At 40.0% G+C, this 25,586-nt stretch overlaps 1 protein-coding gene across 1 annotated transcript; it reads right to left on the minus strand.

Annotated features, from left to right (window-relative positions):
- Nucleotides 1-1,275: 1,275 nt before the first annotated feature.
- On the minus strand, nt 1,276-25,586 carry LOC307253119 (carbohydrate sulfotransferase 11-like). Its single transcript, XM_080030996.1, has 4 exons — nt 25,093-25,586; nt 8,449-8,525; nt 7,697-7,861; nt 1,276-4,913 (listed from the first exon to the last, which is right to left on the minus strand). The coding sequence occupies exons 1-4, from the start codon at nt 25,184-25,186 to the stop codon at nt 4,230-4,232; spliced, it is 1,020 nt and encodes a 339-aa protein (XP_079887122.1). The 5' UTR covers nt 25,187-25,586; the 3' UTR covers nt 1,276-4,229.

Genomic DNA, 25,586 nt, shown 5'->3' on the forward strand with positions numbered 1-25,586 from the left:
GCCTACCTACTTCCGCTCAATTTTCATTTCACTTCAGTAGTCAGTCTGGGGGTGGGGTGTGTTAGTGGGATTCTGCTCGTTCAAATTTTTGGCGGTCCAATCAGCGATCAGAGCGAGTGGCTGAGAACGATGACGTTGAGGTCGTGCTCCAGTTTCAGTTGAATGCTGCGTTCCTTTATACTCGGAACTCGGAAATTTCCGACTTGGAAGTTCCCAGTTCCGACCTGTCTGTGTTCCAGTGCATCTGCTCGGGAAAGTATGGACGCCTACAACCTTTCACATCCAAATAACTAAACGTTAGGCTCTAGCACGTTACCGTTACCAGGTACCGGTACAATATAGTGAAGTCAGAAATTTCCTATTTCCCTGTACAACTGAAACGCACCGCCAGAAGCCGGCTCATGACATACGTCTGACCAAACGTGATGTGATTGGTTGGCTGATCCAGAGTGGCACTGGGCAGATCCAATAGTATTAAACTTCACCAGACACCTGCCTCCAAGTGAGTGAACGTTTGCCAATTAGAGCACTTCCAGACCTTCTGTACAAATGAAATTAAATACGATGGTCTGGTTGGACCAGGCTAGTAAATCTGCATAAGTAAAAGCTTAAGTAATTTAATTTTTCTCCGCGCTAATAGCAGTTGTCCAGACACTGCTCATACTCCTCTGCTGTGACTCCTGTCACAGAAAACAAAATGGATGGAATTAACATCAGCAGTGGAATTTGGAACAGTGGAAAACAATATAAAAAAAAAAATCGCCCAGTATGTCACTTTCTGATTTTAATGGCTCACCAACTTTTCCACTTCAGCCAAGCTGAAGCCAATAGTGTATATATATTCTTAGGTTGTCTTGAAAATTAGCATAGAAATAGGTGGATGGAAAAGCACTTTCTGCGGGAGACGATGCACTACTTCGAGGACACATTTAATCAAGGGATTTTCTTCTTGATTGTAACATACCTTTACCGATTTTAAAATTTGACACAACAGTTTTTTTTCCTGCATTTCTACTTATGAAAGAGTTTTTGGTCCAAGGATGTTTTGTACTGTACATTCAGCTCTGCGACCACCTACGAGCTGAGGAGGAGAACAAGGTTATCTTTGTCCAGAGGAAATGTGCGGATGGCTTCCTGTATTATCACAGGGAAAAAACTGCTTTGGGAGAATATATCTGAGTTTGAATTTTAATTGTGAAATGAGAAAGAAAAACACACACACACACACACTTTCTCTCTCTCTATTCTGCTGTATTTGTTGAAACTTGACAGTAAACGTGTTGAACCAGCCAGTCACTTATCACATTGGTTGTTGGTAAGTTTTCACATTCACAGTTTGATGTCAAAAGGAAACTGTTGCAGAGATTCTTTCAGGTTGTGCTCCATTCATTTTATTGCACAAATGACTCACCAAGTCACTCTGGTCTGACTCAAGAATTTCTACAGGAAAAAAGCGGTATATTGTCTGATCTAGCTTGTTGTACACACAGCAGTGTCTGGGCATTTTAAAAAGCTGTACAGTATGTTTATCCCTTTGAATTATATTATTCTATAGTTGTTGTTTTTTTTGGCAAGTCACATCTTGCAAATGCATCACAGTGAGCGTTAATATGAAAACCCTGTAATCCAAAAATGTAAGGCTTGAATGAAAGAAGGAAGTCACTTATAAAGACATTTAAAAACACATTACAGATACTCACACAGATATTGCACTTTTCAAAGCACGACTACATGCAAAAAAAACATAAGTTTCCAGAGTGAGCCTGCCTTGGCCTGTCTGACAGTATTCTTTAAGATGAAATATTTTATTAAAGAAATCGTTAGCCTCATAGCATAATTTCCTAAATCATATATACTCTACTCTACTTTTACTCTAATCTACATCTACTCTACATCTACTTTACCCTACTCTATAACCCTTAAAATATTATTTATGCTATTAGGCTAACGGAAAGTAGATTAAGTAGAGTAGATGTAGAGTAAAAGTAGAGTAAATATGATTTAGGCAATTATGCTATGAGGCTAACGAAATGTGGAATAAACACAGTCCCTGGTTAGTTCAGATGAATCCTAGCAGCAACTGTTTCCCAATGTATCCAGGTTAGATGACCGACCAGGTTGTTGTGTACAATGAAAAGTGTGGGGAATCATTGGAAAGGGCATACACTAGTTCTGCTGCTTCACGGGTGTTGTCTCGATTTTGTAAAATATGTTTACAAAATGTAAATATATGTAATGTTTTTAGTTTCAAGATATACCAGTCTTAAAAAAGGTACTCTTAACACTAATCACATTGTGTGTCTCTAAAAATATGGTATAGTTGTATATTGTCTTTCTTATTCATTCCCTTTTTTCTTGACGGCCACAATGTAACAGGCTTTTTTAGCAGCAGTTAATATGCTATGCAGTAGCCACAAAGATGGAGGCTACATACTTCTTTCTAACTCCACACTGCCTGAATTTTTTCCCCCCCTAAAATTTCCTCCAGGCTCAACCATCACTTCATACATCTCCCTTTAGAGCCACAAAAGGTTTTTAAATAACTTTTCAAACATTTGCAGCAATTCCTCCCAGCACATATTCAAGACACTTTGTGATGTGATGTGTACAAAATCAGTGGAAATCCTAACTGTATAAAGACTTGATTTGTTCAAACTGGATATTTTGGCACTAGAGGCCATTAATACATACTTTCCTACATTCACCTCCGTATTATTTACCATAAATTCCCTTCCCGTTTGCTTGAACAAGGTGGTGCAGTGGAGATGACTGTAGGCTGGATTAACCCCTTGGTGTCCTGCATTCCCCCCTCACAAGGGTGGCTCAGAGCAGGGGCCGGACCAGCCCCTCACCACAGCTATGTGCTTGTTTGTTCAGTCTACCTGCCCACAGCTAAATACAGACAGCGATAGAAGGAGAGGATGGCAGCAAGCTTCCACTGGAGTCAAAGAGTCACTCCAAGTTTCCCCTTGAATTTACATAGTGTCATTGATTGCTGAGGGCATGTGAAACAAGACAAGCTAAGGGGATTTGATGGTAGATTTTCTGGTTTCTGAATAGTCCAGAATGCCTATTTTCATGGCATAAGTTCATGTGCCATAGCAAAGACAGCAAGTTACTTTTTCTGCACAAAAAAAAATGAAAATAAAATTCTGAAAATAATATTAATTTTTCACAAAATGGTGATCCAAATCCTTACTACCACATGAGTAACAATAAATACTGTATGCACTGACATACATAAATACATGCCATCCAGAGATCCTTTACTGTTAGGTGCTTTGTTCTGTCTGACAGTCAACTGTGTTACAAAGCAAGAGGAGAACCTGCTCCTCAGCACTGTGACTGTCATGTATGGCTCATATAAGTGCTCTGAGACACAACCAGTGGGGTCAGTGTGGTGGGCAGCCATTGTCATTTCTAGGTGGGAAATGGCTCTCAGGCAGACAAAGAATAAATACTGAATTCTAACTGAAGGTGAAGCCCCTACAGACAGGACCTATTTGTTTAATATGACGCAGGGCTGGCCCCCTACTCAGTGGAAATCAGATCTGCCTGTTCAATACAGAGATTGGACTATTTCAAATCCTTTCTGGCAATCAGAAAAGCGTATTGTTAGATATTTGGCCTTCCATCTACACAAGAACGGTGAAAAACACAGTTAGAGATCAGCCCATTAGGCTGGAGATCTTTGAAAACTCTGTTTTGACTGTGTCACAAACGCGTAAAAAAGGTATTTTGGACAGGGGCTTAATAGTTTCCAAGGCGACCTAGCTTTTCTACAACATTACTACACCGAGCAAAGGAGAATAAATATATTGAACGCAAACATATGAATCCACTTTGGTTTTTTGCTTTTGCCATTTTTCATTTGGTTTTCGTAGTGCCGCCCGCTCAAGAAGACGTTCATATTCAAAAATATTTAGGAAGTTACCTGCTGTATTCTGTTCTGCTTAACGTCCCCAAAGAATACACAAATATGACTGATAATCCATAGGTTATTTCATAAACTGTCACACTTCTCAGGACGACATTTGGTTCCCTTCACTGAAATCAGAAAATCCAAATTGTTCTCTGTCAGCAGTCAGTGCTTGTCACGGACCACCCTGGGAATGGATGACCATCGTGCAGGAGTCCAAGGCAACCAAAAAGTGAAAAAGTATCCTCACTAACAAGAAGTCTAAAGATGATGGAAATGGGTAAACTAAGACCACACTGTTGTCTGGCCCTCATGGAGTCCTCATGTACTCAGGTGTGGAGTAGTTAAAGAGCAGGAAGTCCATACGATACAGGTTCAACAGTTTCTTCTGATAGAAAGGACTGATGTGCTTGAAGAAGTTTGCTGCCATGTTGCTGTCAGTCCTGGTGCTCTTACCAGACATTGGAAACTGAAGCGTGCCATCCACCCCGGCCAACCTGAGCACAGCCTGGGCGTCTGGTTCCAGGGTCTCGTACTTCCCCACCACATCGTAGTGGATGAGGCAGGGGTGGCAGAGAGAGTGAACCCGCTCCCAGTGCTCGTTGAAGGGCTCCTCCCTCTGTGTGCGAGGGTCCACCAGGTAATGGACAAACTCATGGAAGCCCACGTCGCTGCCTTCCTCCAGGGCCCGGGGCTCGGGGTCGGGCCGGTGCCGGCGGATGATTTTCGTCCCGTAGCGCTTGTGGAAGGCGGTGTTGTAGCTGCGCGTGAACTTGTTCCTGTAGGCGGACACCAGGCGCTCGAAGGGCTCGCGCACAAAGATGAACTTGAGGTAGCTGCGGAGGCGCTGGTTGATCTCAGAGACAGAGAACTCGGACAGCGTGCGGAGGTTCCCCGCCACGTGGGCCTCGTTAGCGGGGATGGCCAGGGGGTCGCTGTAGCGGCCGTCACTGGTGAGCACCATGAGGACACGCTTCCAATTGGTGCACGCCACCTGGAAGTAAAACAACAATGGAGAGGTGTAGTATTTGTATGCACTGCAACAAACTTGCAACTCATTCACTAAACCTATATGATTGATTGATTGATTGAATATTTTATTATTGTGTCATGCATTAGCATACCCAGCCCACAAGGGCTTACAAGACACCATTATAAAACACAGACAGACCAAAAACCAAAAATAGATGCTAAACAATAATAACATTAACGATATAAACCATCCTGACGTTTCATCCAGGCTTTAGTAACAAAAGAGGCCAACTTATAAACATTAAAGGTAAACAAACATTCCATCCTGACATCATCATTACTCCAAAATATTTCAGGGTTTTGAGCAAACAGTTCATTTACAAAAGGTTCTCTCAGTTCATCATAGAAGGGACAGTATAAAAGAAAATGAGATTCATTCTCCACTTCTCCTAGGTCACACAGTTCACACAGTCTCTGTTCCTCTGGGATGTTCTTAAATCTGCCAACCTCAAGTGCCAGGGGAAGGATTCCCATTCTTAATTGGGCAATCAAGGATCTCTGATTTCTTGGTAAAATGGTTTTAACATATAATTCTGTTTCATAATTATGCTTGATGTCCGTAATTTTGGTTTTAACATTATATCATTTAACCATTTTTCATTGAACGCGACAAGTAACTTTTTTCTAATTTTGTTGATGTTGCATGATAAATTATTTCTGTAGATATACTGAAAATCGTCTTCTTCCAAGATAGCATGAATCTCTGCAGCCCATGGAGAGTTCTGAACTTTACTCCAAAGGAAAACCTTCTTATTGATCCTGTCATCTGACATATTAATAAAACGATTCCACAGTCTAATCATATCACACTTTCTCCTTATTGTACCAGGCATCCAACCCATGTCACCCTGAGCAGCCAAAGAGGGAACATATTTATGAATACCCAGAAAACAACGTATAGCTCTATTTTGTACTGCATCTGAAATCCTTCTTTCTTTAAATCCCCATACCCCAGCAGCATAATTCACAATGGGAGAAACACATGCATCATACAATTGAGAGTAAGTAGAATAACCAAGGTCTTTACATATTTTTAACTTGTTAACAACAGAACCCAAAGCTCTGCCAGCTGAATCAGCCAGGAGTTTAATTCCATTTTCATAATTCATAAATTCATCAAGTGGAAAACCTAAATATTTATAAACAGATGTATTTTCTAATGGCATATCAGAAAAAGTAAAGATGTTCTCACTTCTTGGGACACCCTTTTTTCGAAAATGAATTATCTGTGTTTTACTGTGATTTATAGACAGCCTCCATCTGCAACACCAGGTCTTTACTAAGTTTAACATATTCTGTAAATCATCCTCCGATTCAGCCAGCAGAACGATATCATCCGCGTACAACAGAGTACCCACAGTCAAATCATTCAAATGTATACCTAAATTAGCATTCTTGATTTCAAAAGCCAGGTCATTTATATAAAGAGAAAACAAACTAGGGGACAGGACATCACCCTGTTTAACACGAAAGGGTGTTTTAAACCAGTCAGTTTGGAAATCATTTACCTGAACACATGCAACTGAGGAACTATACAGTGACTTTAGAGCTTGATAGAATGTACCATCCACACCTGCTTTTAAAAGCTTTAAGGCAAGCAGATCTCTATTAACCCAATCAAAAGCCTTTTGGAAATCCACAAAACATACAAAAGTAGATGTATTTTTACTGGAGAGATCATTGAGGGATGAACCTCATTTCTAATGACGTTGAGTCAAACAAAACAATGCACAGCAAAATCAACAACACAAACGCAATGTATAATGCAAATACATCAAATACACAACAAACTGCTAAAAAGAGTTAAAACCATTGAAACATTTAGACAGTGATGTATATTGGCTTCAATGAAAATGACATGGCTGGAAGTACAATATATACTCACCGGCCACTTTATTAGGTACACCGGTTCAAGTTCTTGTTAAAAAATATAAATAGGAGTGATATCGGACAATCTCTGAAAAAAGACAGATAAAATGATAAAGTTGCCCACGCCCCCTGCCTATCATTTATGATGGATGGTGACACCAATTTCACTCTCGGTCTTTACATACGGCTGCTGCAAAACTGGGATAGGCTGTGACAAATATTCATCAGCATGCAAGTTCAGATTAATACATTGTACAAGAAAAGGAGGGGTGCACCAAATTGTGTGCTTGTGCCACTAACTGAGAAAGTTGGTTGCATCAGTGCTACTAGTGAAAATGTTAGTCTAGAGCCGTGGTAGCAAAGATAAAATCAGGACATCTGCACCACCCAGCCCTCTCTTTGTCAACAGGATGTATAATGCGTGTGGGCTGCAGCTTGAGCCCAGTTCAGTTCAGTTTTTGCCTATATTTGTTCAAATTCAACAAATTGGCACCCATAAAGGTACGTTTATTTTAGGCTCCTAAGAAGATGTGTGGTGGTTTATTAGCAAAGAACATTGGAGGTAATGATATTCCTTGAAAGTGGAAATCACATTGAATACGAAAATATTTGACACATATGCGAGTTCACATGTGACTGAGAAGGACCTCCAGGTTTTTGCCAAATCAGCCAAAATACAATAACTGAAGGAGACGTCACTAATTCTGGAGAAATGCTTGAACATACTCCAGAATGGCTGACTCCACCTTTAACTAGCAGTTGATTTTAGAATTCCAGCATGCACCTGTCTCTTTTTCTAAACACATCTTTAGCTCATGTCCCCCCCCACACACACACACACACACACACACACTACGTAATCTCATGTAAACCAACCTTGGGCACGTAGCAGTAAATGAGGCTGTGTTGATCATCCACTATAAGATGTTTGAGATCTTCAGGTGAGAGCACCTGTCTCTTCCTGGTGTGGGTGAGACAGGCCTGTTCCAGCAGCTCCCTGCGGCCTGACAGAGTCCTCTGAGCCTCCACAGACTCCAGCTGCTGTAGCACAAGGAGAAAGACATTTGATTCATTTCTAACAATTTTTTGTCGAAAATATCTTTCAGCTCTTTATCTGCTTAATGCTTCATTTTGCACTTACCCTTCCCACTGTGTCTGCCTGTCTTCAATGCAGTGCAGTGGGCTTGATTTGTGTTTTCCGTTACAAATAGCTTCCTTCTATGGCCAAAAAACTCTATCTATCTATCTATAATGCTGATGTTTAGCAAAAGGTTCTCTGTTAGCATGCTAACATTTGTTAATTAACCAAACACAAAGTACAGCTGATGGGAATGTTATTAGATTTGGAGGTATTTGCTCACAAATCGAAGTATCGGATGATTTTACATTTTTCTATTCAAGTCTTTACAATTGGTGCAATCGAGTGGTAGGCTAACCAACTGAATGACAATTTCATCCATAGAGCCATGCAGCTGGCAGGCATTGCAGGGATTGTGTTTTCAGTTGTTATTAAATCGTGACAAAGCTGGTGAAGGCAGAGATTCATTAAAGTTTAATAAATGGATGTTTTGTGTGTGTGTGTGTGTGTGTGTGTGTGTGTGTGTGTGTGTGTGTGTGTGTGTGCTCACCTGGTCTCCATTGTAGAGGCTCTGCAATGGACTTCTCCTGCTCTTCCCTGGTCTGCTGTCCGTCTTCACGTCAGATTCTACAGTTACAAAGACAAATACATTTTTAAAAACGTCTTCTCTTCTCTTTCCATCATTGTATCTTTAACACAGAATTCATGTTAAAAGAAACAATGTGTAAAGTATTCCAACCAGAGTAAATCTGTTACGAGTTATACAGTATGTCAACAAAAAAGAAAAATGGCTGATGCAAATTTCACAGTGTGTGCTCTGGTGTGTGCTCTGTTGCCTTTAATACCTTTGCTTTTTTCATACGCTTTAAAGTAGTTCCAGAGTGAGAAATCCCACACTGTGCACAGAGGTTTAAATGACACAATAAAGAGCAGCATACGTCGCTATGGGGCCGGTCAGTCAAGAGCCAACTTTCCAACTCTCTGCTCTCTGGTTGTGCCTGTCATGACATGATAGATCCCTCCTCTTTCTCATTTCTAGATTCCTATAGGAACAGCGTGTTCCTTCCCAAACTCTCCCTCTTAACTCGTTCATAAGTTATGCCTCTCTTGTTGCTCTAGCTGAAACTTTTCTCCCCTCTAAATATGTGCTTCTTGATGTGAACAGTAGCATTAAGCTATCATATTATAACAGCAACACATTAAACTGGAGGACTCATTGGCAAAACAAAACAGATTTGGATAGCACAATCCACTACCAGTTTGGTACCATGGCACAATTAGAGCTGCAACGATTAATCGATGAATCGATTATTAATCTATTATTAAAATAATCGCCAACTATTTTGATAATCGATTAATCGTCTTGAGTAATTTTTGAATAAAAAATGTCCAAATTCTCCGATTTCAGCTTCTCAAATGTGAATATATTCTGGTTTCTTTAATCCCGTTAAGACAGTAAACTGAAATATCCGTGTGTGTTGGATATAACAATACATTTGAGGACATCAACATGGGCTTTGGAAAATTGATCAACATTTTTCACCATTTTCTGACATTTTACGGACCAAAACACTAATCGATTAACAATCGATTAATCGAGAAAATAATCGACAGATTAATCGATTATCAGAATAATCGTTAGTTGCAGCCCTAGGCACAATCAAACAATTATTCAAGATTCAAGATGGTTTATCGTCATATATGCACAATCATTGCAGATAAAAAGTGTTCAGTGGTCAGTTCTCAGCATGTCTTCCCCTCTTTGCCCCATTTCAACTCTGTCTCTCCAAAATCTCTAATAAAGTAAAAAAAAAAGGCATTGTTCTAGCTGTGGGTTAGAACAATGCCTGGGCTGTATAATGTATGTTTGTGTAACGATGGACCTATTGGAGGCTGTGTGTGCATGGTGAGACCTTGTAATCGCCTCTCCACCCTCGTCCAAGCCTTTCCAAACACCCTCCCACCCAGTCACTGTTTGGCTCTGTACACAGTGGAAGTGAGCCATAAATGTGATTTGTTATACATATGTGGCCTATCAATGTGTAGGGGTTGCTTTACATCTGACAAAAATGTGGAGTGAGATGTCTGTGGAGAGTGAGTGTGTGTGTGTGTGTGTGTGTGGGGGGGGGGGGGTTGTGCTGGATGTATTTCAGTGAGAGCAAGACCACTTGAAAGAGGGTTTATGTGGAATGATGAAAAAAAAACTCCCATACCGTCATATGGAAAGCAGATCAGTTGAAGTTTTTTGCTATGAATGTATGGAATGAAAGATGGAGCCTGAGAGCCTCATTCTCTCCCACTGTTCCTCTTCCTCCTACTGAGCTCATAGCAAGTAAATACAACTCAACTTTCACTGATTTAAAAATGGCACCCAAATGGAATAAAATCTCTTTCAGCTTTTTTATTGTATTTCAATATTCTTTTTCAATTCATTAGCTTTTAAATGTTTTATTTCTATTAATTTGCTTTTCTAATGTGTATTATGTATTTTAATCTTGCCCCTGTAAAGCACTTTGAATGGCCTTGTGTCTGAATTGTGCTATAGAAATAAACTTGCCTTGCCTTTCAAACTCTGTCTTTTTTTTTAACAAACTCTTGGTCGAGATGCAAATCGAAAAAAAAATCAAAGTGTGAAATCACAACTGCTTCCTTCTATTACAAAGTAAACAGAAGATGAAAAGGAGAGTAATTGGAGAAGTGGTGACTGAGCAAATAAAAGTAGAGTGTGCTGCTTCATAAGAGACAATACTGTCATCATGACTCAGCCTCTTCCTGTCCCCTGCTCTCTGCCTGAGCTCACATAAAACCATCCAAATCCTCTCCACTTCCTCTGGCTCAATCTGTGCCACATCATATGACCAAAACACTGATACACATCCTAGTCTATCTGGACCATGCTCAAAGCAACACCACATAGAAAGACTCACATCACTTTGATCATTTATCAGACTTACGTGGAAAGGTTTTTCAAGAGTAAAATCAAAGCACGTCTTTTCCAGCCCTTTCAAGATAAAAGTTCTACTTTTTCCAAGGGCCCTAAAGCTTTAAATGATATGGGGGGAATAAAAATGTTTTTATGTTTTAATACATTGCCCTCTGTAAAATGGAAGGTGTTTTCATATAATGTACTGTATATTGGCAAGCACCTAATAAAGCATTTGAAGAAAAACATGGATTTTCCAGAAGAAAAAAAACAATATAAAAAAAACACTAAAAAGGGTAATTGTACTAGACTTATATAGCGATTTTTAGCAGATTTTCTCAGCCCCAAAAGCTTTACATTTCTTACCACATTCACCCATTCATACACACACTCATACACTGATGTCAGTAGCCGTCATGCAAGGCGCTCTCTGAACCATCAGGAGCAATGTGGGGTTCAGTGTCTTGCCCAGGGAAACTCTTCAACATGTGGCGGGTAGGCGTGGGATCAAAACCTCCGACCCCACACCCCAGAGGACTATCCCCTTAAACACTTCGCCACTGCAACCCCAACAAAAATACTAAACATTAAAACACAATAGAAAGATATGTGTCCTGTCTTGAAAAGCAAACCATTTTCCAGTAGTGTGTTCAGATTTCAAGAACACTTCAAACCTTGAAATCACAATGATTTCAAATGAAGCATTTTCCAGCCCACCATGCCTGGTTCACAGACAGATGTGCGTTCCAGGTAGAAGTGAATCTAAATGGATGAGGTGTCTACACTCTACAGTCAACAGCACTGCAGCTCCCAGCCATCTCACGCAGCTAAAGCCTTCTGAAAACTTCCTCAGGAAGCTGGAAGTAGGTCAACACACACGTGCGGAGGCTCTTCTTCCCATGAAGCTAGGGAATTGGATACGCCACTTGTTTTTTGAAATGTTAATATTTGTTTATTTTTTTACTTGAAAGCTACATGCCAATGTTTTCTTATAATGTTTAAAATGTTTTTGAGAAAGTAGTGTATGTTGAAGTACATGGGATTCATATATTTTTTTTAATGTGTTAATTAATTGGGCACCGAGAACCGTGAAATTTCACTGGTATTGAAATCAACTATTACAATTTTGGTATCATGACATATGAACAATACTGTACATTTGTAAAGAATAGGGAATTCATGTAGTTTGTCATTTCCAAGCAGTGTTAGTCTTTACAGCATTCCCATCTATTCTGGGTTCAGACTTCATGGGGTTTTTGAGTGAGTCACTCACTTAGGTTTTATATAAAGGGTTGTTTTAAACAATCTGAGTGTATACATGGGTGTGAATGTGTGATCTTGTTAATAGCTGGACTGAGTCCTTGTGTCTTGCTCTGTTACACACAATGGATTTGTGGATTTGTAACTGTATATGTAAACTTGACTATAAGCCTACAGTACATAAAGGTATCTAGGATATCAGGCAGCCTGGAGCTTCTCTTTAATTAGCCGCTCTATATTCAGTTGAAAAGTTGAACTCAGTAATGTTTTTCTTTATAATGCATCAACATGTGTCATCTAATCCTTTTAAACGGAGAAACACATGTCAGGGGCTTCTCTATTCTGATTGTCATAAACCACATTGTATCCGTGATCTGTGTGTTCTATATCACATGCAAGCAGACAGCCACCACTTCCTCTCAGACCCAGGAAGTGAAACAATACTGAAACGTATCAGAAAAGTGTGTCTGACTACGCACACTAACAGGCCAATGTTGAGCCTGGATCAGCAAGCCTGGTGTTTATCAGGCATGTTAATGTTATATCCCTACACTAAACAAGGTTCCATTAGGCCTGTATACTAGCCTGGATCGTTATAAACACACAGCACTATCTTATGAGTCATAAGCAGGTGTTAACACTGTAACAACTCTTTTTAAGATACTCGAAATGCAGTTCAAATGTTCAGTGGATCAAATTTTGCCTGCTTTGTTTGAAAAAAAATGTTTTGAATTATTATTTTTTCCCTTAGAAAGGGTCTCATATATGTCCATATTTCTGCATATTTTGGACCAAGGCCTAGTGCCGCCATCTTGAAGTCATCAGGTGCATTATTTTAAATTTAGAATTGTTCTTGTCCTTGAAGGCCACTGTAGCTTCTGTTATTATTCGAAAGAGTTGGGGTTACCCAGGGAGTGTTGCATTCTAGAACTTTCTTGATGATGTCATATTACACACTGCACCTTTAAGTAAACATTGTTAACAACTTTTTATTTTATGTTAAAACAACTTTGTCTTAATTATCAACACATTTCTCTGCCCTCCACTGCAAGTAAAAAAAACTCAGAGAATTCTGTAGCAATAATAATGTTGACTCAAAGAGGTTAAATTACACCTAATTGTGCATGCAATAAAAGTGTGTCTTTATGAGGGCCACTTAATGGAAGTTTCCACAAGCTGAAGGAAAGCTACGGTGCTAATTAGCTTTGATCTTAGGAGTATGAAAGTCAGTTTTACAGTACGGCTGAAAGGGAGTGAAAGAGAAAATAGGAGGTGTTGAATGTAAACGGCTTCAGGCAGGAAGATACAGCAGGGTAATCAGGCCAAACAGGCCAACACACTCTCTATGTTTGTCTTCTTGATTCAAAGGCGTCAAAACCGTCCACATGCTAAATGCTAGAGATGGTGCTAATTAAGGCCCGGACACACCGGCCCGTTAATCGCCGTCGTAGAGTCTGGAGGGGGCGGGGACACGAATCTGTTTGGTGTGTGCCGTGAAATCGGTCGTCGTAGATGTCGGCGGCGGCGGGCAGTCTTTCAGTTGGAGCAATTTGATTTGTCGAGGGCTAGCGAATCAGTGAAGCCCGGAAGTGAGGCGGGTAGCACAAACAGCTAACAACAGTTAGCCATTCTTTTAATGTATTTGTTTGTTTCGTTCAGCGAGTACTCACATGCATCAACCCTTGTTGACTGCTCGACACCATGCTCGACACTTTCTGCTAAAAATTGTGCTCTTTATGGTCCATAAATAAATACGTATTTATATCTATGTTTACGGTCTAGAGAGCCGTCCCATCATTTCCGGCTTCCGTATTTTTTCGGGCCACAATACAGATTAGCACCGTCTGCTGTTATGGAGACATTACGTCCCGCGCAAGCGCAGAGCGTAGGGAAAGTCAGCAGTCGGCTTGGTGTGTTCTTTGCACTTTTTTGGCCGCGACGGGAAGACTGGAGCTGCCTGAATCGGCAAACTCCATTTTCGGGTAGTCGGACTGGTGTGTCCTGGCCTTAAAAGCAACGAGACCAGCTGACTTTACCATCACTGCTAGCCTTTGTAGTGGGGGGGAAGCACTTCCTTTTAGTGTTACTCTCACCTTCCCAGTATTCATTTGTAGAGTTTAGTTTGAATATTATTTAAAAAAAATGCAAAAGAAACCATAGTGCAACTGACTTTTGGATGAAATAACTAAATCAACCATCTTATTTTTCACTTCAGGAAGTTTCGCCCAAATGTAATGTGATGTCATAGCTCAGGCTGAGCTGAAATACATCAGCAGCCAGCTGTCAATCTCCTACAAATTAATAGCTTTCAGTTAGATACATACATTTTTGTTAATTGCGATAAATTGCTGCATTACCATAGTTAATTGGGATAGGATTTATAATTTATTTTAGCTATGTTTAAATTTAAAACAAAACAGTTTTTATGTCCCCACAGATCAACATGCACATGAATGTGTATTGGCTTTGCCATCAATGGGGCACACTGGTGCATGAGTTAGGCGCGGCTGCTGGTGGATGCTTCTTTTCCATGCTACCAGTGTGTAGGCGATATCTCTGAGATATGTGAGGGGGTTTCCTGCTGTCTGTTTGTTGTTGTTGATGATCCACAGAATGATCCGTTCCGTGACTCAAAAACCGTGATACAATCCGAAACCATGAGTTTTGTGATTTTTTGCGTTCCCTTAATACACATTCTAAGCTTTAAAGCTTTTAATATGCTTTAATAATCAGGAACTCAATTCAAAAAAACTATTTATAAAATAATAAAAAGATATTCAATGTCAGAAATAAATCAAGTATGCATGTTACCAGGAACAGATGGATCACAGCTAACTGCAACAGAGAAATGCTTCTCATATTTAAACAGAAGAACCACTCAGATCAGAGAATAAGTGTGTCTGACCATCAAGCTCTGAAAACCACAACATCCTCTTTAACGTGTTCTGACGCAAGCCTCCACCTCTGCTCTTTGCATAGAAATCCACTTTAAAACTTCCTCTTTTCATATCAGTCCTTATTGCTAGCAGTTTGAAAAGAAGGAAGCCAGAAGTCTTCAGGATTTATGAAATCAAGAGTTTGTTGGGATATTAAGTTACAGTTACAACCCACAGAGTGAGGCAGAACAAAGAGCCAGCAGGTGAAGCATGTGCTTTACAGCCTGAAGAACATCAGAACCTTCTTTGTTTGTTTCACACAGCAGCTGAACCACTGTTAAAATCACATGGTAATCGAATTGTGGGATTCTAAAGATTCACAGCCCTAGTGCTACTCTGTGCGCATGCTTGCACAACATCAATTCTCAATTCCCGATTCAAAATGGATTCCGTTCAAATGAGGATTCCAGTCCACTGTGTGCTAAGCAGTGTAATGACAACTGATGGCATGAAAGCAAATTAAATGTCATGTCTTAAGTTATATGTCTTTTGTAGAATATGGTTGTGTTACACACAAAAGCAAGGCTAAAGACCTGTTAAATTATTATACATGTGTGGACTTACACGTATCTTCTTAATGCTGACAGGCTTACTCCAGCGTTGTCAAAAGCAAACACAACACTGGGAGTTCATGTCTATTTCTGTTCAAATGGTCATGTCTGACTGGAAATAGCACACGTCAGGAAAAGGGTTTGACATTTGAAATATTTTAACAGAGAAAAAGGTAGAAAACTCACTTTTCCAATAAGGAAAGCTTCTTAAGGCAAATTTTTCTGTGACCAATTTTGTAAATAGGGCCAGTGAATATTACATGGTGGACTTCCTCTGGCCCATCAGCTTGGTCAGGAGAACACAGCACAAAGACCGGCTATACACTCAGAACTTTAAATCAAGATACTTTACTAGGTGATAGGAACATATTCAAATGTTTTATTATATCCTAACTACAAAATCCAAAGACATTCAGTTGTCTGTCATGAAGGAAACATCAAGTATTCACATATGAATAGTTGGAACTAACGACATCAGCTTATAGAAGATTACAAAAAGAAGTAGTGTTAATACACAGCCTAGGCTCCGTAAACGGGCATGTGGCTATAGCTACAGTGGGCCCCCTTTGTTCACATACTTGTTTACAGAGCCTAGGCTGTGTATTCACACCCCAACATTTTTTTTTGCGCAACACACAGTATGGACAGGTAGCGGGATCGTAAGGACATATTCACTAATTTGGACGGAAAAGTGATTTTGTCAACAAGTATTCTCCAGAATTGCTGAATCCACCTTTAACTAATGAGTTTATAATAATAAACTGGATAGCACTAGTATATATTTCCTGAGTGCCAAACCCAGGGTGTTGGCACAGGAAGGCTGACAATAGAAGCACAAGAATAATACACACTGGGCTTTCCTGTCCACTATTCAAACATCAGGATTAATAAGGAGATGAAGTTCAGTAAGTCAAGTGGACTGGAAGCACGAGGGCCATTTCAATGTTAAACGTTCAGTTAGCAATAAACTGTGCGCTTTTACATAAATATGACCTTAAAGGTTGAGTAAGCAGAATGGTCAGTTTAGCTAACTTCCTGTCAGTTACTGCAGTTAGCAGTTCCTCTCTCGTCCCTACGTCATCACATTAATGCACTGAGCCCTGTTTCAGGTAGCAGGTTTTATATACTCTGGGTTTAATCCTGCGCTCTGAGTTGCTCAACTCAGAGCTGAGTAACTTTGGGTTTTGGGTTTCAGAACAGTGGATCAGCGTTGGGTCAATCAACTCTGAGCGTGTTCACTCTGGGTTGATCGCGTGCGTAAAAGCCATCGTCAATGGATCGCTGATAACATGATTCACCATGGAAACAGAAGAAACAAATGCTTGATCCTCCCACTTCTCCACTTCTCAAAAAAAAAGAAAAAAAACTTCTCTGCTCCTCCCACTAGAGTAAGAAATATTAACGAATGAGTTTAAGGTATGTAGAAGAATTAACGGGGATATTATCTCATAACTCTGATCTAATCACCTCGGCCATTCAGAAAAACAACGGGGGGAAACATTTTTGTCAATAGAATCATTACGCTTCCGTATGAGAAGGAAGTCTATTTTAAGAATTAAGTTACGCATATCAGCAGCAGCAAAAGTGTTTGGTGCCGCAAAGCATTGCTGACAGTGTTTTATATTTGCTGTATTATGTAGTCAAGCTATAATAGTCTACTGTGCAGTAAACAGACTGTCGCTTCTTTTAACCCTTAGGGCCTGTTATAATATTAGGCACACTTGTACCGCTAAGGTCCGTAAAATGGACATTTCATTGAGGTAGCTATAAAAAATATTATACATTATTTTTTTTCTACTTTTTTTTTGCCAATTCTTTTCCCCCACATCTGCCCTAACTATTAATATAAAATAGTCATGAATTTTAAAAGATGTTAACCCTTTAAATGCCAGGTTTTGGTCATGATGCCATCGTATTTTAGATGAAAAAAACTGAAAAACTGAAATATTTTCAATATACTACATGCAAACTAATTTTTTTTGTGTTGAATTATTAGGCCTGTGATGTGTCAATGATGAGCAGCAAAACTGATTTTCAGGCATTATTATTTTTTGTGCAGTGTCAAATACTCACACTCGTACCGCTAAGGTCCGTAAAATGGACATTTCCTTGAGGTAGCTATAAAAAATATTATACATTAATTTTTTTCTACTTTTTTTTTGACAATTCTTTTCCCCTACATCTGCCCTAACTATTAATATAAAATATTCATGAATTTTAAAAGATGTTAACCCTTTAAATGCCAGGTTTTGGTCATGATGCCATCGTATTTTAGATGAAAAAAACTGAAAAACTGAAATATTTTCAATATACTACATGCAAACTAATTTTTTTTGTGTTGAATTATTAGGCCTGTGATGTGTCAATGATGAGCAGCAAAACTGATTTTCAGGCATTATTATTTTTTGTGCAGTGTCAAATACTCACACTCGTACCGCTAAGGTCCGTAAAATGGACATTTCCTTGAGGTAGCTATAAAAAATATTATACATTAATTTTTTTCTACTTTTTTTTTGCCAATTCTTTTCCCCCACATCTGCCCTAACTATTAATATAAAATATTCATGAATTTTAAAAGATGTTAACCCTTTAAATGCCAGGTTTTGGTCATGATGCCATCGTATTTTAGATGAAAAAAACTGAAAAACTGAAATATTTTCAATATACTACATGCAAACTAATTTTTTTTGTGTTGAATTATTAGGCCTGTGATGTGTCAATGATGAGCAGCAAAACTGATTTTCAGGCATTATTATTTTTTGTGCAGTGTCAAATACTCACACTCGTACCGCTAAGGTCCGTAAAATGGACATTTCATTGAGGTAGCTATAAAAAATGTTATACAATCTTTTTTTTAACTTTTTTTTGCCAATTCTTTTCCCCTACATCTGCCCTAACTATTAATATAAAATAGTCATGAATTTTAAAAGATGTTAACCCTTTAATTGCCAGGTTTTGGTCATGATGACATCGTATTTTGGAGGAAAAAACTGAAAATGTTTATTATTTTCAATATACTACATGCAAACTAATTTTTTTTGTATTGAATTATTAGGCCTGGGATATGTCAATGCTGAGCAGCAACACAGATATTTAGGCATTATTAGTTTTTGTACAGTGTAATAAACTGACACTCATACCGCTAAGGTACGTAAAATGGACTTTTGAAAAAGGTAGCTATAAAAAATATTATACATCGATATTTTTCCAACTTTTTTAGGCTTGAATTTTAAACCAACATCAGTACTAATCATAAATTGAATTTTTGTGTTAGGAAAAGAACCTCACCTGCAGTCCATGCACATTTTCCACTCTTTTTGTTATTATCCAGAAGTGAACAGTGAACAGTGAACGGGCCAAGAACAGTGTAACAGGGACATCATTGGCATCATTGTGTGTATGAGAGAGACTGTGTGTGTGTGTGTGTGTGTGTGTGTGTGTGTGTGTGTGTGTGTGTGTGTGTGTGTGTGTGTGTGTATCCCCATGACCTAGACATTATGAGCAAAAGGCTAGCGGTTTTCAAGTGGCACTGTTTTCATTCACTCTGTTCCATGTGTAGTTTTTCATGCAGAGGTTCAAAATCCCTCTAAAGATGACTTTGTATAAATGCACAGCACACACACCTACCTGAGGTCCATACACACAAGCATGTGCAGTGCACTGCTTCAAATAAGTTAAAACATGGGCCATCTTCAATCACATCAAAGGTGCAGCCGTCAGAGACACATAACAAGTCGTTGAGCTGTTTACACAGCTGCCATTGAAACCAGAGTTTATACAAAGCAAACTGTGGAACTAGTTATTTCTTACCTGGCAATATGGAGGGAGCCTTTACACAAGAAGTACATAAAGCTTTGGAAACAGTGATGGAGTCTGATTCTGATAGCGAGTAATAGGAATCTGACACAGACAATGGTTGCGTTCCGAATCGCATACTTTCTACTATATAGTATGTAGAAAAAACACTTAGGATGTCCCGATTCTTATGGCCAGATTTAGGATGGTTAGAAGTACCCGGATGTCCTACTTCATAAGGCCAAGATTGTTAGTGTTGAAAAGTGCATCCTATTTGGGCGATTCTGACCCACAATCCAGTGCGCACGTGAAGTTACGTAACATCGACGAAGCCTCCATATGAAAACAAACGGGGATGCGACGGATATAAAAGCAAGAGGCAAGATCAAGGCGCAATGTTATGATGAAATAAGAGAGTAAAGTATGTCCCAATAGTATGCCTACTGCATCCTAACTAGATTCTTTTTATCGTCGGATGTAGTATGTAGAATAGAAAAAAGAAAGAGTATGAGATTCGGAACGCAACCACTGTGTCTGAAACCTCCATTAACGCGTAACAGGTGGGTCCCTGTCCCATTCCAGTGGCTGCAGGAGTATATCTCTGTGTATGGGTGTTGGTGGGGCCAACTGAATTCTCCACTACTGAAAGTCAGAGGAAACATCCCAGCTCTGGAGGAGGATTCAGAGTAAATGAAAACAGTGCCACTTGAAAACCACTAGCCTTTTGCTCATAATGTCATAGGTCATGGATACACACACACACACACACACACACACACACACACACACATACACACACGTGCACACACACCCACATACACACACACACACACACACACACACACACACACACACACACACACACACACACACACACACACACACACACACACTCCTCAGGGTTAAAGCTAAAGGGAGAGGAAGGGGGGATTGTGACAGTGCTATCTAGTGGAAATAGCCTGTTTTTTCTCCATATGCCAAATATGGTCATAATGACGTAACATGGTGGGGAGTAGTAAAAATGATCAATTCCAAGGTAGAAGCCCAGATTGACACCCAGATATAAAAAAATGCATCAATTATGCTTTAATGGCAGTGTGTTGAAAAAATGGTGTTTGAATGGGTGTTAATGGACGTTTTATGGACCTTAGCAGTCTGAATGTAACTCTTGTTTGTATACAGTGTATTTTAGCCTTACTGTAGGAGCTGAGCTGGAAATAACATTATCATATAAAAATACACTTCCTTACCAGTTTTCATGCCATATGCATGAACACAGCCAAAATTATCCAAAAAAAGAAAAATGAAATGTCCGTAAAATGGACCAACGGGCCCTAAGGGTTAAATGAGGAGTCAGACACATTAGATGACAGTTTCCATTGTAGAGCCTGATTGATGTATTACCAGATTCCTTGTCCTCTAGTGATCACAGTTTACATTATTTCTATATTCATATACGGCTATTTAACGAGGCTCGTCTGTGACTTTGGGATGACACAAGTGAACAGTAACGATCGCGTGCAGCCGCAGAATTACATTTCAACCTGACATAAATCTGTTCAGTGGCACAGACGTTAAAAAATCCCTATTAATAAAAAGAAGAATGATATAGGCCTACATACAATACAAATAGGTTTATTAATCTGAATGTAGAACATGTTCACGATGTGTAAGGTGGCCACTATATGAATGAACGAGGGCTGAGAACAAGGCTACTGATCAGATAAATGATCGATCAAATGTAAAATCATCAGTACATGATAAAAACATCCCGGTGGATATTTCTATGGATTGATTTTGCTTTAAACTGTACAAGGGACGCGTTGTAACAGTGACTCTTTCTTCAGTCGGAGCTGCAGCGTAACAAACTCAGGGTAGGTCTAACCACCTCCTGAGCAGGTTAGTGCCACGGCATATGTTGCCGCAGTAACTGACACTTGGTTGCGCTGAACCTGCTACCTGAAACGGAAAACCGAGAGTTTCCACTAACTCAGAGCGTACAAACTCTGGGTTGCCTCAAAACCAGCTACCTGAAACAGGGCTCTGCTGTCTTCAAGCAGCGAGTTATCTAGTATCATCTCAGATCCATAAGTGTGAATGAAAACAGACATTGGGGAGGATTTTTACCTGCGTCGCATTTTCTCATTAGATAGTTTTTGGTCACCAGTATTATTCTAGCCTGGCTCCGCCCGCCCGCCTACTTCCGGCCAAATTTCATTTTCCCTTCAGTAGTCAGTCTGGGTGTACAGCGCATTTCCCAGATCCTCCGGAGAATCTACAATCGTCCAATCAGCGAACAGAGCGAGTGGCTGAGAACGCTCCAGTTTCAGTTGAATGCTGCGTTCCTTTATACTCGGAAGAAGGAGATTTCCGACTTGGTAGTTCCGAGTTCCGACCTGTCTGTGTTCCAGTGCATCTGCTCGCGAAAGTATGGACGCCTAAAACCTTTCTAGTCCAAATAACTAAACGTTAGGCTCTAACAAGTTACTGTTGCCAGGTACCGGTAGATTCATAGACTACAATATGTAGTGAAGTCGGAAATTTCCGAGTTCCCTGTCCAACTGGAAGGCACCATCAAAAGCCGGCTCATGACACACGTGATGACCAAACGTGATGCGATTGGTTGGCTAATCCAGAGTGGCACTGAGCAGATCCAATAGTTTTAAACTTCGACAGACACCCGCCTCCAAGTGAGTGAACGTGTGCCAATTACAGCACTTCCAGACCTTCTGTACAAATGAAATGAAGTACGATGGTCTGGTTGGACCAGGCTAGTATTATTCACCAGTACCACATAACATTTTAACAACAGTATACTGCTCATTCATTGGATCAGTCCTCACATTTAACATTGTTTCCTGGTACAACTTCCTCACAGTAAAAAGACCAACAGAACTCACCAGAATCGAAAAAACAAAGCCGCTAAAATCACTGGCACCACTCACACCCAACTCCCACAACTTAACAGTGGTGAGGTGAAAAAGAAAAGCAGTTTGAATTTAACTTGGGAAGGGGGTCATGTGTAAATTAAAGTTAGAATTGATTGTACAGCAAATCTAGACCATTTCCCATCTGAAGACCTAGTAACGTTACCAGGAGGAATATGCCCGGAAGGCTGGAGCTAAACTCTTTGAGTGTTGATGGGAATGTATTCTCATTAGTTTACCGGGAAGTATGTGTGAAAGAGGCTCAAGAGAACTAATGTATCTTCCTCTATATTGTTAGCCTCATAGCATAATTGCCTAAATCATATTTACTCTACTCTACTTTTACTCTACATCTACTCTATCCTACAACTACTCTACTCTACATCTACTTTACCCTACTCTATAACCCTTAAAATATGACTTAGGCAATTATGCTATTAGGCTAACGAAAAGTACATGTAGAGTAGTTGTAGAATAGAGTAAATGTAGAGTAAAAGTAGAGTTAATATGATTTAGGCAATTATGCTATATGAGGCTAGCAATATTATAATAAAGTGTAATCCATTAATACATAGTAATCCATCCTAAATACTGTCACACCCATGGGTTACATTCTGCAACAGATTAGTTCAGTTACTACTGTCTGGTTGCTTCAGTCTTCCGTCACTTCACTGAAATCCACAGTAGAAGTGAGAAATGAAAATGAGCGGGATAACAGAACTAAACAAGACATTTGGTGTTGGTTTTTCTAACCATCTACGAATGGGTGAACAGTACAGTAATCAAGGACGCCCTGTGTGCATGGTTGACATCCTCTCTCTAGTGCAGGGGTGTCCAAACTACGGCCCGCGGGCCAACTGCGGCCTGCTTTCTTTTGGCCCGCGGCCGATTTTAAAAATATATTTTATTTTTTATTTTTTTTAAATCCATGTGTCCTTCAATAGCTTCTAATTCATCTGACACAGTGTCTCCAAATAATTTTTTCATACTAAATTCTTCAGAATAAGCCTCTTAATATTCCTCTCAAAGTGCACCAGATTCATGCATTTCACTTTAAAAAGTAAAAAAAAATCTCCCGGGGGGGCATACCCCCAGATCCCCCTAGGAGGGTTGGGATCTCGGCTGGCTACTTTCCCCCAGCTGGACATTGGAGGCAATAGCCGAAAACACTGGGTGTCTGAATGGCATTTAACAATAGTCAATGATTTGGTCAGCCCTAACATTGGAGAGGGGCCCCTAATCAAATTCTAATTAATTTGCAAGGAAAGTGTTGCCGTGAAGAAGGATTACAATTTACGAAGACACTATGAAACTAAACATAAGAGCAGCTACATGTCCTGATAAATGTGTTATTTTTGCAAAGTGGCCCGGCCCTTCGTAGATTTTTCTGTATGTGGCCCTCAGTGAAAAAAGTTTGGACACCCCTGCTCTAGTGGTTCCAACATGCTTTAAGTGTGGCCTGGCTGCATGTTTTCTGGTGGGGCTGTAAAGCAAGACAAGCCCAGACAGATCAGGCAGTACAGTATAGCTGCTAGAGGGGTCAATGCTATTCTCTTCCTTTTCTTTTTTATCCTGTGTAGCACTTTGGGTGAGCTATACAGTATAAAGTGTGTTGCTTTGCTTGTAGGTTTGGCTACATGTGTTAAGTGTGCCTGCCACTAACAGCTGGCATATAATCATTGTGTGTTGGTCTATAAACGGTGATCTATTGCTGAGGACTCTTTTTGACTGTTCCATTATGGTGTGTGTGCTGGAGACAAATCGGATTAAATGTTTCAATAATTATTAATCATTATCTTTTTTCTAGATTATGACACGTATGAAAACTGGAGACAATCCACTATGTGCCTTGAATATGTCTCACCAAGTCCACCTGAAATACTTTTCCACTTTTTCTAACTAAAACCCACATAGATCGATCAAGCTCCTCTCGGCCTACAATATATCACTAAAAACTGTGCTGAATAGTCTTCTCTGCACCACGTTCCTCTAAATTCTCTCTTATCCACTATCCACATGGAAAACGTCTTCTCGTTCATCGAATGTCTGTCAAATTGGGCTGTGCTCCCACAAGCTGTCATCACCCAATATACTATCCCAAGGCAGAGAATTTGTATTTCAACGTCCAGGAGGAGCTCAATCTCAGCCCAGGAAACAAAGGAGGAGGAGAGGTAAAGAGAGGAGAGGAGAGAGGGTTGGATGGTTTGGGGGTGGGGGGTTCAGCACAGGAATGCAGGGGGTAGGCTGGAGGGGGCTTTTCAAAACAGTTCACCATTCACATAAGCAAGCTTATTCATGCTTCCTTTCATCCACATTTCATCAGTGTGTCTCTCTGCACATGCAGATTAACACACACACACACACACACACACACACACACACACACACACACACACACACACACACACACACACACACACACACACACACACACACACACACACACACACACACACAGGTGTGCCAGTGTTGCCAATTGTCTCAAAGTCTTCAATAAAAATGCAAACCCTGGCACTGCCATACAGCCCTATTTAAAAGCCTAAAAAACTGCATTTGATATGCATGCAGTACAACTATCCACTAAATATGTGCCTACCTTTGTTATTACTATGAACTGTAATATTCCTATAGCTGCCATTTTTCAGTGCAATGCATATCATTCGTTGTTAGCCTATAAGCTATTTCAAACTCTAGAGTAGCCTATTACTTTCTTTATTGGCACCTCACTGTATATCTACAGCAGTGTCGCTGTTATATAGCCTAATAAGTCATTATAGTATGAGTGCGGTCTTCTCTTCCTACCTGGCTTGGTGATGCTCTGAAAGTAGAGCACGAGAACGAAGAGCGAGCCGAGGCACGTCGCCAGGAAGAGGCGTCCTCCGCGGGGCAACCTCATCCTGAAGCCCCGCTGTGCTGGCGGAGCCCCCGAGCCCTCGCTGCCTCGACACGGTTCATACGAGAAAAGAGTTTAGACTCTCCGAAGAGTTAAGAGCCTGTTACTAGGCTACAAAAAATAAAATAAAAAGAGACAGCACATCCAGGAGTTATGTTACTTGGGCGGTCCGACGACAGTAATTAACGTCTGCACTTAATTGTAATGGGACATACATCCAGAACAGCTCGCTCTATCTACTCTTTGCCAGTAGCCTTAACATAAAAATGATGAAGAATTAGGCAAAGTCGCATTAAATAAAGCTTCAAATAAAGTTACGTAGATATGACAAGCCAACAAGCTAAATTAGAAGTTATAAATAGACAGTTTAGCTTCTCCTTAGCTCTCTGGTTGTTGCCCAAAC

The sequence above is a fragment of the Ammodytes marinus genome (genome assembly GCF_949987685.1).
Source record: "Ammodytes marinus genome assembly, chromosome: 7".
NCBI lineage: Eukaryota > Metazoa > Chordata > Actinopteri > Uranoscopiformes > Ammodytidae > Ammodytes > Ammodytes marinus.

Coding starts and splice junctions, on each gene's coding strand:
- LOC307253119 (XM_080030996.1), bottom strand. CDS start 25,186: ATGAGGTTGCCCCGCGGAGGACGCCTCTTCCTGGCGACGTGCCTCGGC. Junction 7,862..8,448: donor GCCTCTACAATGGAGACCAG/GTGAGCACACAC, acceptor CTTGTGCTACAG/CAGCTGGAGTCTGTGGAGGC. Junction 4,914..7,696: donor TTTACTGCTACGTGCCCAAG/GTTGGTTTACAT, acceptor TTTTACTTCCAG/GTGGCGTGCACCAATTGGAA.